This window comes from Gigantopelta aegis, chromosome 11, assembly GCF_016097555.1.
Source record: "Gigantopelta aegis isolate Gae_Host chromosome 11, Gae_host_genome, whole genome shotgun sequence".
In the NCBI taxonomy this organism is placed as follows: Eukaryota; Metazoa; Mollusca; class Gastropoda; order Neomphalida; family Peltospiridae; genus Gigantopelta; species Gigantopelta aegis.
Genome location: NC_054709.1, coordinates 30225552 through 30240622, shown reverse-complemented (window position 1 = coordinate 30240622; position 15071 = coordinate 30225552). Strand labels below are relative to the sequence as shown.

At 39.0% G+C, this 15071-nt stretch overlaps 2 protein-coding genes across 2 annotated transcripts in view; one reads left to right on the top strand and one right to left on the bottom strand.

The window, feature by feature from the left end:
• The window catches only part of LOC121385209 (sal-like protein 3), a 39062-nt gene extending 34652 nt beyond the window's left edge, over positions 1-4410 (bottom strand). Inside the window, exon 1 of the mRNA XM_041515780.1 lies at positions 4286-4410. Coding sequence (XP_041371714.1) covers positions 4286-4325 — 40 coding nt within the window. The 5' untranslated portion in view covers positions 4326-4410. The remainder of the gene's footprint in view (positions 1-4285) is intronic.
• A 49-nt stretch (positions 4411-4459) lies between these two features.
• LOC121385210 (aspartate--tRNA ligase, cytoplasmic-like) overlaps positions 4460-15071 on the top strand; it is a 49451-nt gene continuing 38839 nt past the window's right edge. Inside the window, exon 1 of the mRNA XM_041515781.1 lies at positions 4460-4597. Within this exon, the coding sequence (XP_041371715.1) occupies positions 4551-4597 (47 nt within the window). The 5' untranslated portion in view covers positions 4460-4550. The remainder of the gene's footprint in view (positions 4598-15071) is intronic.

Genomic DNA, 15071 nt, shown 5'->3' with positions numbered 1-15071 from the left:
AGACAGATAGGACGGGGTGGTGACTTGTACACATAGGTGTGAGGTTTTCATTCCTATGGTCAGACAGATAGGATGTGGTGGTGACTTGTACATATAGGTCTGAGGTTTTCACTCCTATGGTCAGGCAGATAGGATGGGGTGTTAACGGGGTGGTGACTTGTACTGGTAGGTCTGAGATTTTCACTCCTATGGTCAGACAGATAGGACAGGGTGTTGACGGGGTGGTGACTTGTACACATAGGTCCGAGGTTTTCATTCCTATGGTTAGACAGATATGACGGGGTGGTGACTTGTATACATAGGTCCGAGGTTTTCATTCCTATGGTTAGACAGATATGACGGGGTGGTGACAGGGTGGTGACTTATACACATAGGTCTGAGGTTTTCATTCCTATGGTCAGACAGATAGGACGGGGTGACGACGGGGTGGTGACTTGTACATATAGGTCTGAGGTTTTCACTCCTATGGTCAGGCAGATAGGATGGGGTGTTAACGGGGTGGTGACTTGTACTGGTAGGTCTGAGATTTTCACTCCTATGGTCAGACAGATTGGACAGGGTGTTGACGGGGTGGTGACTTGTACATATAGGTCTGAGGTTTTCATCCCTGTGATCAGACAGATAGGACGGGGTGGTGACTTGTACTGGTAGGTCTGAGGTTTTCACTCCTATGGTCAGACAGATAGGACGGGGTGGTGACTTGTACTGGTAGGTCTGAGGTTTTCAGTCCTATGGTTAGACAGATAGGACGTGGTGGTGACGGGGTGGTGACGTGTACACATAGGTCTGAGGTTTTCATTCCTATGGACAGACAGATAGGATGGGGTGTTGACTTGTACATATAGGTCTGAGATTTTTATTCCTATGGTCAGACAGATAGGACAGGGTGTTGACTTGTACTGGTAGGTCTGAGGTTTTCACTCCTATGGTCAGGCAGATAGGACAGGGTGTTGACTTGTACTGGTAGGTCTGAGGTTTTCACTCCTAGGGTCAGGCAGATAGGATGGGGTGGTGACTTGTACTGGTAGGTCTGAGGTTTTCACTCCTATGGTCAGACAGATAGGACAGGGTGTTGACGGGTACATATAGGTCTGAGGTTTTCACTCCTATGGTCAGGCAGATAGGACGGGGTGTTAACGGGGTGGTGACTTGTACTGGTAGGTCTGAGATTTTCACTCCTATGGTCAGACAGATAGGACAGGGTGTTGACGGGGTGGTGACTTGTACATATAGGTCTGAGGTTTTCATCCCTGTGATCAGACAGATAGGACAGGGTGTTGACGGGGTGGTGACTTGTACATATAGATTTGAGGTTTTCGCTCCTATGGTCAGGCAGATAGGACGGGGTGGTGACTTGTACTGGTAGGTCTGAGGTTTTGACTCCCATGGTCAGACAGATAGGACGGGGTGGTGACTTGTACTGGTAGGTCTGAGGTTTTCACTCCTATGGTCAGACAGATGGGACAGGGTGGTTACGAGCATACTAAATCAGCCACACTGTTTAATAATTTTTACACTTATGTTACGTTAAACATATTGATACGTTTGGGAACCAGTTAAACCACTCAGTTATTTTTGTTCTGAAACTGCATAGTCGTCAGGTTCTTGTTAGAACTGGGCGGTATTGAAATCTGAGGTTCTGCATCGGTATCGGTATTTTTTCGGGGATTTACCCCGGTATCGGTACGGTATTCGGTATTGACACAATACCAATACCGATACGGATATCGAGCAGTATTTTCAGTATACTCTGCTTTAAATGCATGCCTGAGTTAAGACTCACTTGCTAATTTCATCTAAATAATATTAAATTCCATACACAAGGCTCTCGTCTGATTTATACCCTACCCATTTTGCGTTCGTCAGATATATTTTTAGTGCTTTACTAAATGGCTGGAAACATTCTTCAATGCTGAAATTTCGGTATTTTAACATTTGCTCTGTACGGTAAATCAGTATTGACATGACACTGATACCGAATGGTATATATGGTATACCGCCCAGCTCTAGTTTTTAGGTGTTTTTAAAAAAAATTCGTAGCCGCTATGATTTTATGTATTTTAAAAAATATTATTTTGATATAAAATTGATTGACATGGGCAATATTTTGTGTCAACCACGACGTACACAGATTATATTTAGGAGTATTTTAGCATTCCTATGTCATGTGAAACCCTGACAAATATGCATAAGTAAACATGACTTTCTCAATTTTGGGGCCTAATTTTAATCAACATTAAATTTGAAAAACCCACAAAAATAATACTTACTGATTCAGATAAACATTATTTTATGTATTTATAAACATTTTAAGTGAAAATATATATAGGTGTAAGAGCGGGACATAGCCCAGTGGTAGAGCGCTCGCTTGATGCGCGGTCGGTTTGGGATCGATCCCCACCGGTGGGCCCATTGGGCTATTTCTCGCTCTAGTCAGTGCACCATGACTGGTATATCAAATGCCGTGGTATGTGTTATCCTGTCTGTGGGATGGTGCATATAAAAGATCCCTTCATGTTAAACGAAAAGAGTAGCCCATGAAGTGGCGACAGCAGGTTTCCTCTATCAATATATGTGGTCCTTAACAACATGTCCGATGCCATATAACCATAAATAAAATGTGTTGAGTGTGTCGTTAAATAAAACATTTTCTTATGTATAGGTGTGTTCAATAGTCATCTTCTCTGCATGTAGGCTGGTCTACCTTATTACCATGGCATTTTAAAATTAATATGTGATCAACAGTTGTGTTGCTACAGTTACGTCTTCCTGGTTCTATACATGCCGTTGTTGCCATGGTGTTTTCAAAATGAACGTCAACGGGTGCGTTCAAAAGTTATCCCATTGTAGAATGTTACAGTGGTCATGTTTTAAAAACTATTTTGTTTTACTAACTTCTACACACTATTGGTATTTGACTTGTTAAATAAAAACGTTAACATGTGTACACCACGGGCATAGGAAAGTGTCAAAAAGTCTGGGGGCACACACGTGTATATATAATACATACATATATAAAAACCATTGCTGCTGCTACAAAGTGGGGGGCACATGCCCCACCCCACCCCACCTTAATACACCAATGTACACACAAAAACAGAAGAAGAAAAAATTAATTATATATATATATATATATATTCACTGCCTAGTGATTTCCCTAGAAATTAGGCAAGGCATGGTAGACCAAACAGTGAAACACTTTTGGGGCATTTTCACCGTTATCTGGGCACTTGTTTTTCATTAAAAATACAAAAAAAATTAATTAAAATAAACATTAATGTAATTTAGGTGCTTGTTTTAATAAATGAATGGCAAAAGATATAAAAGGCATATTTTATTAATTAATAATTATACCTTTTTGGGTGTTTTATAAAGGCAATTTTAGAATTAATTACTGAAAAAGGCTTGTTTAATCTCAGAGCAGCATGCTGCACCATGCTAAAACAAGCTAGGGTAAACACTACTGCCATAAACCACTTCTGGGAGCACCCCCCCCCCCCCCCCCCCACACACACACACTGCCACAGTAATGTGTTTCAACTATTTGGGGGGGGGGGGGTGGTTAATGTAATTGACATTAGGTTTTTATTTTAATATATTAGAATCAGCATGAAGTAATATTAGCCAACAGCTACTAGCAGTATCCAATAATCCATTAGCTAAGCTGTGACAGTGTAATAATCCATGAGCTGTCATTTATTTAAAGCCGCCATCAGGAATTCCACCAAGTGGTTTGAGCAAAGCGCAAGACAAGCTCGTCCAGCTGATCACAGCCTGGAGTGTGTTTGAGAGTGAGGCAGAGGCGCCAATTCCAAGCCTGGTTCAGTCTCTTGACTTCGATTGCCATTCGAGTCGCCTCGCACGGTGCGACACCGTGTTGGTGTAAACCTAAACTCTCGCAAATGACCTGGAAAGCACGTACTGCTTAATGCACGCAATCGGCCGTGGAGAGAAAATAGCTCGTGATCTTGCCTGCCCGAACAAGCCAGCCCAGATTGCGTGCCGAACATAACATGCCGTCTGCGTTCGGTTGCTGCACACGAAACGAACACGCTTCAAACGCCATACTGCCGCCGCGAAAAAGAAATAAAGTAACGGCGAAATATCGACAGAAAAACCATCAGCGAAATATATGCTACTTATTCAATGAGGCACGTTCATATTAATGTCACGAACTCGTCACGCGCACGCGTAATAGCGAACGTGCATACCAAACGTTCACGCCCCAGTTGCATAAACTAACGATTATTAAACAGTAGACAGACAAACACCAAATGACACTCACTGGATATGTGCTGAGGTTTGATCTGTTTTCGTCGGGACATCTTAAACTCGTGAGTGATCCACTTTTGTTGGTAAACAAATCGGTTTCTCCGTGCACAAGCAGCGAAATGCGCGAGCCCCGACACTTCCCTCTACTCGTCCGTCCATGTTGAGCAGTGAATGCTGGGATCGGCACGTGCTGTGTGCGCGAGTTGCACTTGATTGCACAAGAACGCGTGAGGGGAAATAAACATCGGACTCCCGGTTGAATTCAATCAACGGACATAATGGCCGAAGTGGATTCGGGAATTTCGGAGTACGATAGTCTGAGGAGGTATGTGTATCGCTGTAAATAGTGTGCGAATTTGCTGGTACACGATTAACGTTTGAAACGCCACGGGATAGTTGTGTAAAAAATACACGTGGCGACTTCACGAGGATTATTTACCAATCGGGACAGAGCCATACTGCCCATAGGAGTGGCACTGTCACTGATGTCGCAGCTAGATTAAAACAGAAACCTTGTCGGAAGGACTTTCCTTTGGCACTGTCACTAACCCTAACCCTAACTATTAATGATAAGTATTAACATTTTATAATGTTCTTTATACATGACAGTGCCAAAGAAAAGTCCTACCACCTTGTCATATTTACTTAACATCGTTAGAATGATATAAATATAGTGATGTACATGTATGTCTAATGACTAAAACAAACGGCAATGTTAAAAAAAAACCTGCATTAAACTTCCATTTGTCATGATTTGAAGTGCTGTGACAGCACACCGTCAATGCTAATTTTGTAATTGGACCATCATAATTATAATATCTACTGTACCGGCCCTTAGGAAGAATGTCAGAAGTGTGTGTGTGTGTGTGTGGGGGGGGGGGGGGGTACAATCTGTGTTGAGGTGGACACCATTTTTGGAAACATTTCCCCTGCCCCCCCCCCCCCCCATTATATTGATGTATGTATAAAGAGGGAACCTCACCCAAACCCTAAAACTAACCCTGCCCCTTGCCCTAAATCTGACTCAAACCCTAACACTTTAGTAGGGTAATGAAAAAAGAAAGAAAGAAATGTTTTATTTAATGACGCATTCAACACATTTTATTTATGGTTATATGGCGTCAGACATATGGTTAAGGACCACACAGATTTTGAGAGGAAACCCACTGTCGCCACTTCATGGGCTACTCTTTCCGATTAGCAGCAAGGGATCTTTTATTTGCACTTCCCACAGGCAGGATAGCACAAACCATGGCCTTTGTTGAACCAGTTATGGATCACTGGTCGGTGCAAGTAGTTTACACCTACACATTGAGCCTCGTGGAGCACTCACTCAAGGTTTGGAGTTGATATTTGGATTAAAAATCCCATGCCTCGACTGGGATCCGAACCCAGCACCTACCAGCCTGTAGACCGATGGCCTAACCACGACGCCACCGAGGCCGGTCTAGGGTAATGGATGAATATATTAGCCCATTTTAAGTGGGGGGTTGGGGGGAGAGCTGTGGGCATAAGCCAGATTTGAATCTTTAGGCCAAAAAAAAGCGTACACATTAATTCGTGGGGTGAGGGACACAGGCCTCCACCTCCATCCCCCGGTTCCTTAAAGCCCATGAGAGTCATCTAGGCACACTGATTTAGCCAGGGAGGCATTGAGGCTATGCCCCACCCCAACCCCCATCCACCCACAAACCCACCCACAGCGATCACACCTATTTCCTCCACCACCACCACCACCTTACATATCTTTTTTCTTTTGTTTTTACTGTTGCCTCATAACAACTCATAGACAAAGTGGTTTTCCCCCAATGTGAGTACTCCTTCCCCCCCCCCCCCCCAAAAAAAAAAATTATTATTAAAATTCTGGCAAGGCCATTGATGCAGGGCTTGTGGAATTTTCTAAAAATCCACTAGCCATGGGATCAGTGTTTTTGCTTGTGAGCTTGTTGAACAAAAATATTGACATTTCTGGTGGGGTTGGAGGATATATATATTTATTTATTTTTAACTCGCCATCAGGCATGAGCAAACAAACGTTTTACTAGCCCCACCGTGAAAGTTACTCGCCATGGGCGTCAGGCTATCGTATTCTAGAAACCCTGCCAATGTCTAGGCCAACCATTTAATGACATGACTATAGATCTATCGTAACTTTCTGTCATTTTCAGTTTCTGTCAACAGTGATAGAAATAAGCAGAATTTTTCACTAGTCCACTGGACAAGTACATCTACAGATCTGCTTGTAGTGCTGCAACGATAAACCGGTATACCGCGATAATTGATCAGCTCGATACGAACCGCGGTACAGTTTTGCGTATCTCGATTTTTATACGCTATTTTTTTCCTCGTATCTTATTTGACCTGAATTAGGCAAAAAAAAAAAAAAAAAAAAACCACATGATTTTATTAATTAGTGATGACAGGAAATGTAACAATCACGTCAAGCGTAGTCGGCTTGTTGGCGTACAAAGTGATAGGTCGGTTATACCTGGTTCTAACTTCTAAACAAAACGTGTCAGAAGTCCAATGAAAATAACCAGTTAACGATAATTACAAATAAATGTTTTGTTACTTACTCATTATCATTCATTGTTCATTTACGTTGGAATACGGCTATCATCTTCAAAGAAATAAAACAACAAGTGAGAATCACACATCGCTGTTTTTCCCTGAACTCGGAATACTTCGGCCGATCGTTCAAAACACCTCGGCCAATAACCTCTGGTTCGGTCGATCTGCCGAAATATTGCGATTCAATAAGTACATTTCCGTGTCAAGCGAGCAGCAACGGAAAAACCCGATAGCAAGGATTTCCAAATGTGACAATTTAAAAACAGTTTGACACCGTCACACCGGTGTTCTAGTAGACTAGTATTTTGTTAAAAAATAAAAATGACCAAGAAGAACATTATGCTACTAATAAATGTCGTGGTTTATATAATCATTTAGGTCTGTGATGGAATGATTATTACAAATATTTAGATTTATATACTTAGTATTACTTATTTAACTCGAACTAGCTATGTCAAGTTTTATTCACACAAAAACGCGTGCAACAATTATTAAGCAACTGACCATCAAAGAAACGTCGACATGTTTGATGTTTGTAATGATGGGTTTAGCCTGACAGCTGAAACTAATAAAGATCATTAATAAGTTTATGCATTCTGCTTTCATTTAAAAAAACCCACCCATAAACATTAAATTTAAATAATATCAACTATATTGCAATACATATCGCAATACGGTTTCTTATATCGCAATATATCGCAATACGGTTTTGACCGTATCGTTGCACCCCTATCTACTTGTCCATCAATATTTTTACTTTGCTAGTTTTATTCATGAGCAACGACAATGTTTTTGATTGTTCAAAATGAAACAGCATTATACATTTTTACTTGTCGACTGGACAATCACTAATGTACATTTTGCTTGTCCCAGCAGATTATCACTTGTCAGGACAAACGGATAAGTGCTTATTTCGAACACTGGTCAAGTACCGTCTATAATACCCATAATATCCTAAACCTAGATTTTCCCCTGCAATTGGCCATAGAGATTGCCGTAGAGTTTTAAAAATTTTGTGACATTTTGTTTCGCCGTGGACGATATCGGAATTTTTTTTCAAAATGTATTTTTCCTAATTGTTGAAAATAAAATATAGTTTGTGAATTGAAAAGAGATTAAAAGTAAATATGAAAACAGTAACTGCACCGTTATTACTTTTGTGTTTTTTTAGTATCTGAATCTCAGCGTAGTCGGGCATGATCGTAGATACATATGTGAATGGCCGGCATTTTAAAGCGAGTTCCAACTAGGTCATCGAATTCTGTTAACTGTTAATAACATACATGTGCATTGCTGGGGGAGTGGTCGGTGACGGCCTATATGTTGTTGAACCATGGCTATGGTGTAATACATGAATGTGTGTCTTTTAAACAGTTTCCGTAAAATGTTCTACATACACTCCTACAAGTCACTTGAAGTGTTATGGTCGGCCTGATGATGCGATACCAGGGCTTCTAGATTATGGTAGCCCCACTCCCATGGCTAGTGATATTCAATGTTGGGCTAGTAAATAACTACTATTGTCATGCCCGACGGCTAGTGGAAAAAAGAAAAAGTCAAATGTTGCAGTTAAGTTGATTTTGTAAATATGAGTATCCTGCCCCAACCCCAACCCCAACCCCCCCCCCCCCCCCCCCCCCCATGTTAGTGCTATTAAGCTCTATCTCCCACTTTAGGTGACATATATCTGATTATTACTATTAATTAGTAAAAATGTATTAACTTTAAGTAAAGTAGGGATAGTGAATTTTTAATCATGGCTAGTACACTTTTAAAATCACTGATCCCATAGCTAATGGGTTTTATAAAAATTCTAGTTCTAAGCCCTGGATATACATATATATATATACAGAGAGAGATACATATTTGCCAATATATATCCAGTGTGCGATTTTGGTTTAAAAAATTTAAGTGTCATAAAGACTCCCTGTTTGCAACTCTTGAGAGCCCGCCACCAACCCAGCGAGCCCATCCACGTGTCTTCAGTAGAACAGACAATACACTAAATGTTTTGCATAAAATCATGTATGTTGACTATGTCATTTCAAAGAATCAATGTAATTTGTACAAATAGGTTTAAGAGCCATGTGGGCTCGTATGCTAGCCAAGCTAGAGAGTCCTATATGATTTTTGTGAGCCTCGGGCTCCCAGACTCTTCTCAAAATCGTACACTGATATCGATATAGTTTAATACAATTTTCTCTGTCATTTGTATTGACAAAATATATATACACTGAGTGGCCTTCATAATATTAATTTTAAAAAAAACCAACAAACAACTATCAATTTACTTGGGTTTGGGAGGGGAATCAAGGGACGGAGGGGGCATTCAGTCTTGGAGACATATTTTCCAAGTATAGAAGTTATGACATATTAAAGACAACGATTTTAATTCTTTATTGCATTAAATATAGTCTGACACTTTGAAGGAAGGATATGTTTTATTTAAAGGAAGGATCAACTCAGATATGAGCCTGATGTGTTAGAAAGATGCATACCTGGACGACCAACACATACTGACACTTTAAGAAATAAAAAACACTATAGTTTTAAAGTTGATTAAAAACCGTGATTATTCCTGTTAACGGGGACAGCCATTTTGTTTCGGTTTTGTGACGTCCAGTGGTATAGCTTGGGGCAAAGTGACGTCAGCTCCATCCAACGTCTCTATGCACAGTGTGAACAAATGCTCTAATTTATGAAAATTAAGACGCTTAGCTTTCATCAACCTAACTTGTAAAACAACATAAATGACTTGATAGTATAATAAACTATTTAACTAAATATATTTCAATTTGTATTGATCAATAGAACGTAATGGAGTTATAGTATTTTACTCCAAAGAAAAAAATGCATATTATTAGGCCTATTGGTAGGGTACATTCGAGTAAAAACAACCGCTTACAATACCCAAATGATAATTTTCTTTTCTTTGGGACTACGTAATTGGTCAGTTTTGTGATTTTAGATCGGAAAGTCTACTTAATCAAAGGTTTTGCAGAATTACTTACAGTAATAAAGCAGAACGGCTGATAATGTCCATTATAATTTGAGGGGTGTCCGCACGGCTATCAAACAATACCTGGTGATCTTAATAAAAGAGGCACATCTTTTTAGTGTGTCTAGACACAATGTCTGGGGACTGTCTGAATATACACCTGGGATGGTACAAAATGGTTGCGCCCGTTATATATAATAGCCATCACATTTAAGCATTTTATTAATTAACTTGTTGATATTAAGCAGTAATGTGCATTATATATCGTTACTATGCATACCAGGCCAAATTATTGTCCCCGCCTTTAACGACACATGCAACACATTTTTATTTACGGTTATATGGCATCAGACATATATGGTTAAGGACCACACAAATATTGATAGAAGAAACCCGCTGTCGCCACTTCATGAACTACTCTTTTCAATTAGCAGCAATGGATCTTTTTATGTACCATCCCACAGACAGGATAGTACCTACCACACCAGTTGTGGAGCACTGGCTGGAGCAAGAAATAGCCCAATGGGTCCACCGACTAGGATCGATCCTAGACCGATCACGCATCAAGTGAACTCTTTACCACTGGGCTCCGTCCCGCACTTTGATGTAATATAATAAAAGGTGAAAATTGGAACTGGCGCGTACATCGCTGCGCAAGCTTCTGAGAATTGAAAACCTGCATGACCCATTTATCGGTGATGCAGAAATAATCCAGGTAACCGATTTTCCTTTTCAACTGCATAACCCGTTATATTCAAGTAAATGGTGCTCCAAATTTCGCGCGGACAAAAAATAGGTTATGTGAAATTAGATATACGCGAGCAATGCACGAACAAAACGATTGGTCCCGAGGCCTGCTGTGGACTGACTATGCTGTACATGATAAATTGTCATCCCTTTATGTACAACCCCTTTGTTTGTGAGTGCTCTATCTGATAAATTGTCATCCCTTTATCATTAAGCCTTTATGTACAACCCCTTTGTTTGTGAGTGCTGTACATGATAAATTGTCATCCCTTTATGTACAACCCCATTGTTTGTGAGTGCTGTACCTGATAAATTGTCATCCCTTTATGTACAACCCCATTGTTTCCGAGTGCTGTACCTGATAAATTGTCATCCCTTTATGTACAACCCCGTTGTTTGTGAGTGCTGTACCTGATAAATTGTCATCCCTTTATGTACAACCCCGTTGTTTGTGAGTGCTGTACCTGATAAATTGTCATCCCTTTATGTACAGCCTCGTTGTTTGTGAGTGCTGTACCTGATAAATTGTCATCCATTTATGTACAACCCCGTTGTTTGTGAGTGCTGTACCTGATAAATTGTCATCCCTTTATGTACAACCCCGTTGTTTGTGAGTGCTGTACCTGATAAATTGTCATCCATTTATGTACAACCCCGTTGTTTGTGAGTGCTGTACCTGATAAATTGTCATCCCTTTATGTACAACCCCGTTGTTTGTGAGTGCTGTACCTGATAAATTGTCATCCCTTTATGTACAACCTCATTGTTTGTGTGACCGGCCTCGGTGGCGTCGTCGTAGGCCATCGGTCTACCGGCTGGTAGGTACTGGGTTCGGATCCCAGTCGAGGCATGGGATTTTTAATCCAGATACCGACTCCAAACCCTGAGTGATTGCTCTGCAAGGCTCAATGGGTAGGTGTAAAACACTTGCACCGACCAGTGATCCATAACTGGTTCAACAAAGACCATGGTTTGTGCTATCCTGCCTGTGGGAAGTGCAAATAAAAGATCCCTTGCTGCTAATCGGAAAGAGTAGCCCATGTAGTGGCGACAGTGGGTTTCCTCTCAAAATCTGTGTGGTCCTTAACCATATGTCTGATGCCATATAACCGTAAATAAAATGTGTTGAGTGCATCGTTAAATAAAACATTTCTTTCTTTCGTTGTTTGTGAGTGCCGTACCTGATAAATTGTCATCCCTTTATGTACAACCCTGTTATTTGTGAGTGCCGTACCTGATAAATTGTCATCCCTTTATGTATAACCCTGTTATTTGTGAGTGCCGTACCTGATATTAAATTGTCATCCCTTTATGTACAACCCTGTTATTTGTGAGTGCTGTACCTGATATTAAATTGTCATCCCTTTATGTACAACCCTGTTATTTGTGAGTGCTGTACCTGATATTAAATTGTCATCCCTTTATGTACAACCCTGTTATTTGTGAGTGCTGTACCTGATATTAAATTGTCATCCCTTTATGTATAACCCCTTTGTTCATGATCTTTAACTGTGAGTGCTGTACCTGATAAATTGTCATCCCATTATGTACAACGCCGTTGTTCTTGATCATGCTCAGTGGTAAAGTGCCCTTTACATGTATATGTACCCTTTGTGAACCGCCAATTGTTTACATGGTAAACAATTACATTCTAATAATAAAAGTACCATATATCTGTAATGAAAGTGAAAATCAGTTTGTTTTTAAATACATTTGAACCACCAATGTAGCACAGATCCATAGTTCAAGTGTTTTAGGATTAGGTAGGCCTAACTCATCGGTTATGAGAAACTATATTCGCGTAACCGAACCATTGGTTGTAACCTAAGTAAAACTCAAGTGAATATTATCTTCCGGTTACCTAAAATTTTGAAATATTGTCCCCAGTTCATGAAAAACCCAGTGTACTTTGACAATAACAACGCTTGTTGCTTATCTGGGTCACATTTACAAAATATCAATTATTACAAGAAATTAATTTGCCAAATTAAAATAAAATTCGCAAATTGTTTTTGAAATTCGAAATTGGCGAATTTGACAAATGCCAGAGCTCGTCTTGGAGAGAGAGAAACAGAGAGAGACAGAGACAGAGAAGAGAAAAAAAGAGAGGTTAACTGCATATTTTAGAAGGGTTTTTTTTTGGGGGGGGGGGGGGGTGGCTATCTATAACAATTTTGCTCTCATCTTTAAGTATACTATTCAAAATAAGTAGGGGAATTTAAAAAATTTAACAAGAGATTTTTGGTATACCATACTGAAGTAATTATTGGCAAAGAAGAAACACTCATGTGACGAGTCTGTGATAAACAAAATTAAAACCAGTTGAGTGAGATATGCTCACACGTGACCCAGATATGCAACAAGCGTTGTTACTGTCGGTTTGGATCCGGTACACGATAAATATCGGATATGCATGGGCTGAAATAATATTAATGTGTGCGCATGTGTATGTATGCAGATATTTATTGTATTTAACATGATCTAAATATTTATAAAGCATTACAGGGATAAATACATTCTGGATTATTGTCGGGATTTCTTTTCACCGAATTATTTAAAATGTTGTCCGTTATTTGGAATAAAATTAAATGGTACATATGAAATTTTAGCTACTGTACTATAAAACATTTGAATTAGACCCGTAGGAACAACAAGGAGTCGGGGTGGGGGGAGGCAATCTGAAGCAAGATTATTTAGCCTAAGAAACATGTAAGTTTTATTTATAACAGATTAGACTAGCTGACAGCTTGATAATATGGCTACAAACTCAGAATGGTCTCTTTATTATAAACTCATGAGGGTTTATTATGCGCAGTCGTAATGTACTTCATTTGAATGTTGGATGCAAACATATGAAATAATGACTTGATCGGACGACGGACAATCAACAAAAGTAAACAGGCCAAGCCTGACTTAAGCCTAAAAAGTTAAAACGGTAAATGAAAAAGAAAAAATAGGGCCTAGCTAAAATAAATAAATAGTTGTAAAACTTCGTAAATACCAGATATTTCATATGAAGTTCTATATGACTAATATAAGTGATGTTGATGTGTAAATAAAGAAAGAATCAAAGCCAAAATAATTAAAACAGTGAATGAAAAAGAAGAAATAGGGCCTACATGTACCTCATAAATAAATATTTGTAAAACTTCATAAATACCAGATATTTTAAATGAAGTTGAATGTGACTGATATAAGTGATAGCGAAAAGTAAATAAAAGAAAGAAAGAAAGAAATATGATGAAATAAATAAATAAAATAAGATAAATAAAATAATAAATAAGGTCACAGCTCTATATATACATGTATGTTTTAAAACTTCATAATATCAGATATTATTTCAAGTGAAGTTGTATGTGTATCAGATATAAATGATAGTGAAGAATAAATAAAATAAGATAATATAAATAAATAAATAATTTGTGGATAGACATGTAGCATTGATTAGTAGGTGTAGGACTGTCTTTTTATAATGAAACGATACGGGGTAAATAGAGCTGTGACAAAGGTCTATGTGAGGTAGGGCTTTTGTTGTTGTTTTTAGGGGGAAGCTAGGGGAGGCATATATTATTAAATTTGAAATACTGATGTGGAGAATTAAACATCATTGGAAATCCATGTAAATATTTAACTATAATTCTAATTGTTAAAAGTAGCGAACACATTCCACTAAAGTTAATTTTATTGTATGAATCTTTTAATTTTGCGTTGTTAAAACTCTTGACAGGTGGCTCCAGAGACTTCATCTTAGTTGATGTTTTACTGCTTTTTGTCTTACGCAGCCATCTGATATGAAATATGTATGTTAGTCGCTAGAGGTTTACAGCTCCCACGAAGCTACTCATGATGCTCATGACAACTGTCGATCATGCCCCCCAATTTGTATACAGACTGGATTTAGTCTAATTCGGCAAGGGACATTACTCTTTGCAAACATGCCTGTCTCGTCTATGATGTATTGTGCTCCAGCTGTTTTATATATGTATTAGAATTTTAATCTTTGTTTTAATAGAGTGTGTCACGTAATTTGTCTCGCCTACAATAAATTGTTTTCCACATCTGTTTTGTAAATACAGGATCCTAGCTTGGGATTTTCAGGTGGTACGCAGACTTTTTCGGCGATGGAATAAAACGCATACACGTACACGCATTTACATCATCTATTTTAATAATAAAAAAATATTTGTAATCGCAGATGATATGCAACTGCGTATATGCGTATATGGAAGCTAGACCCCTGAAATATATTAATTAGAATTTTAATATTTGTTTTTGTTTTAATAATGTGGGACACATATACAAAACAAAGAAATAAATGCATATTTTTATTAATGCGAATAACACCAACTCACATTTTTCGCATTAATATTATGATCGCATTAATTTCAAGATCTACTTTACTTTGTCTCTCTACCGCTCTCTCTCTCTCTCTCTCTCTCTCTCTCTCTCTCTCTCTCTCTCTCTCTCTCTCTCTCTCTCTCTC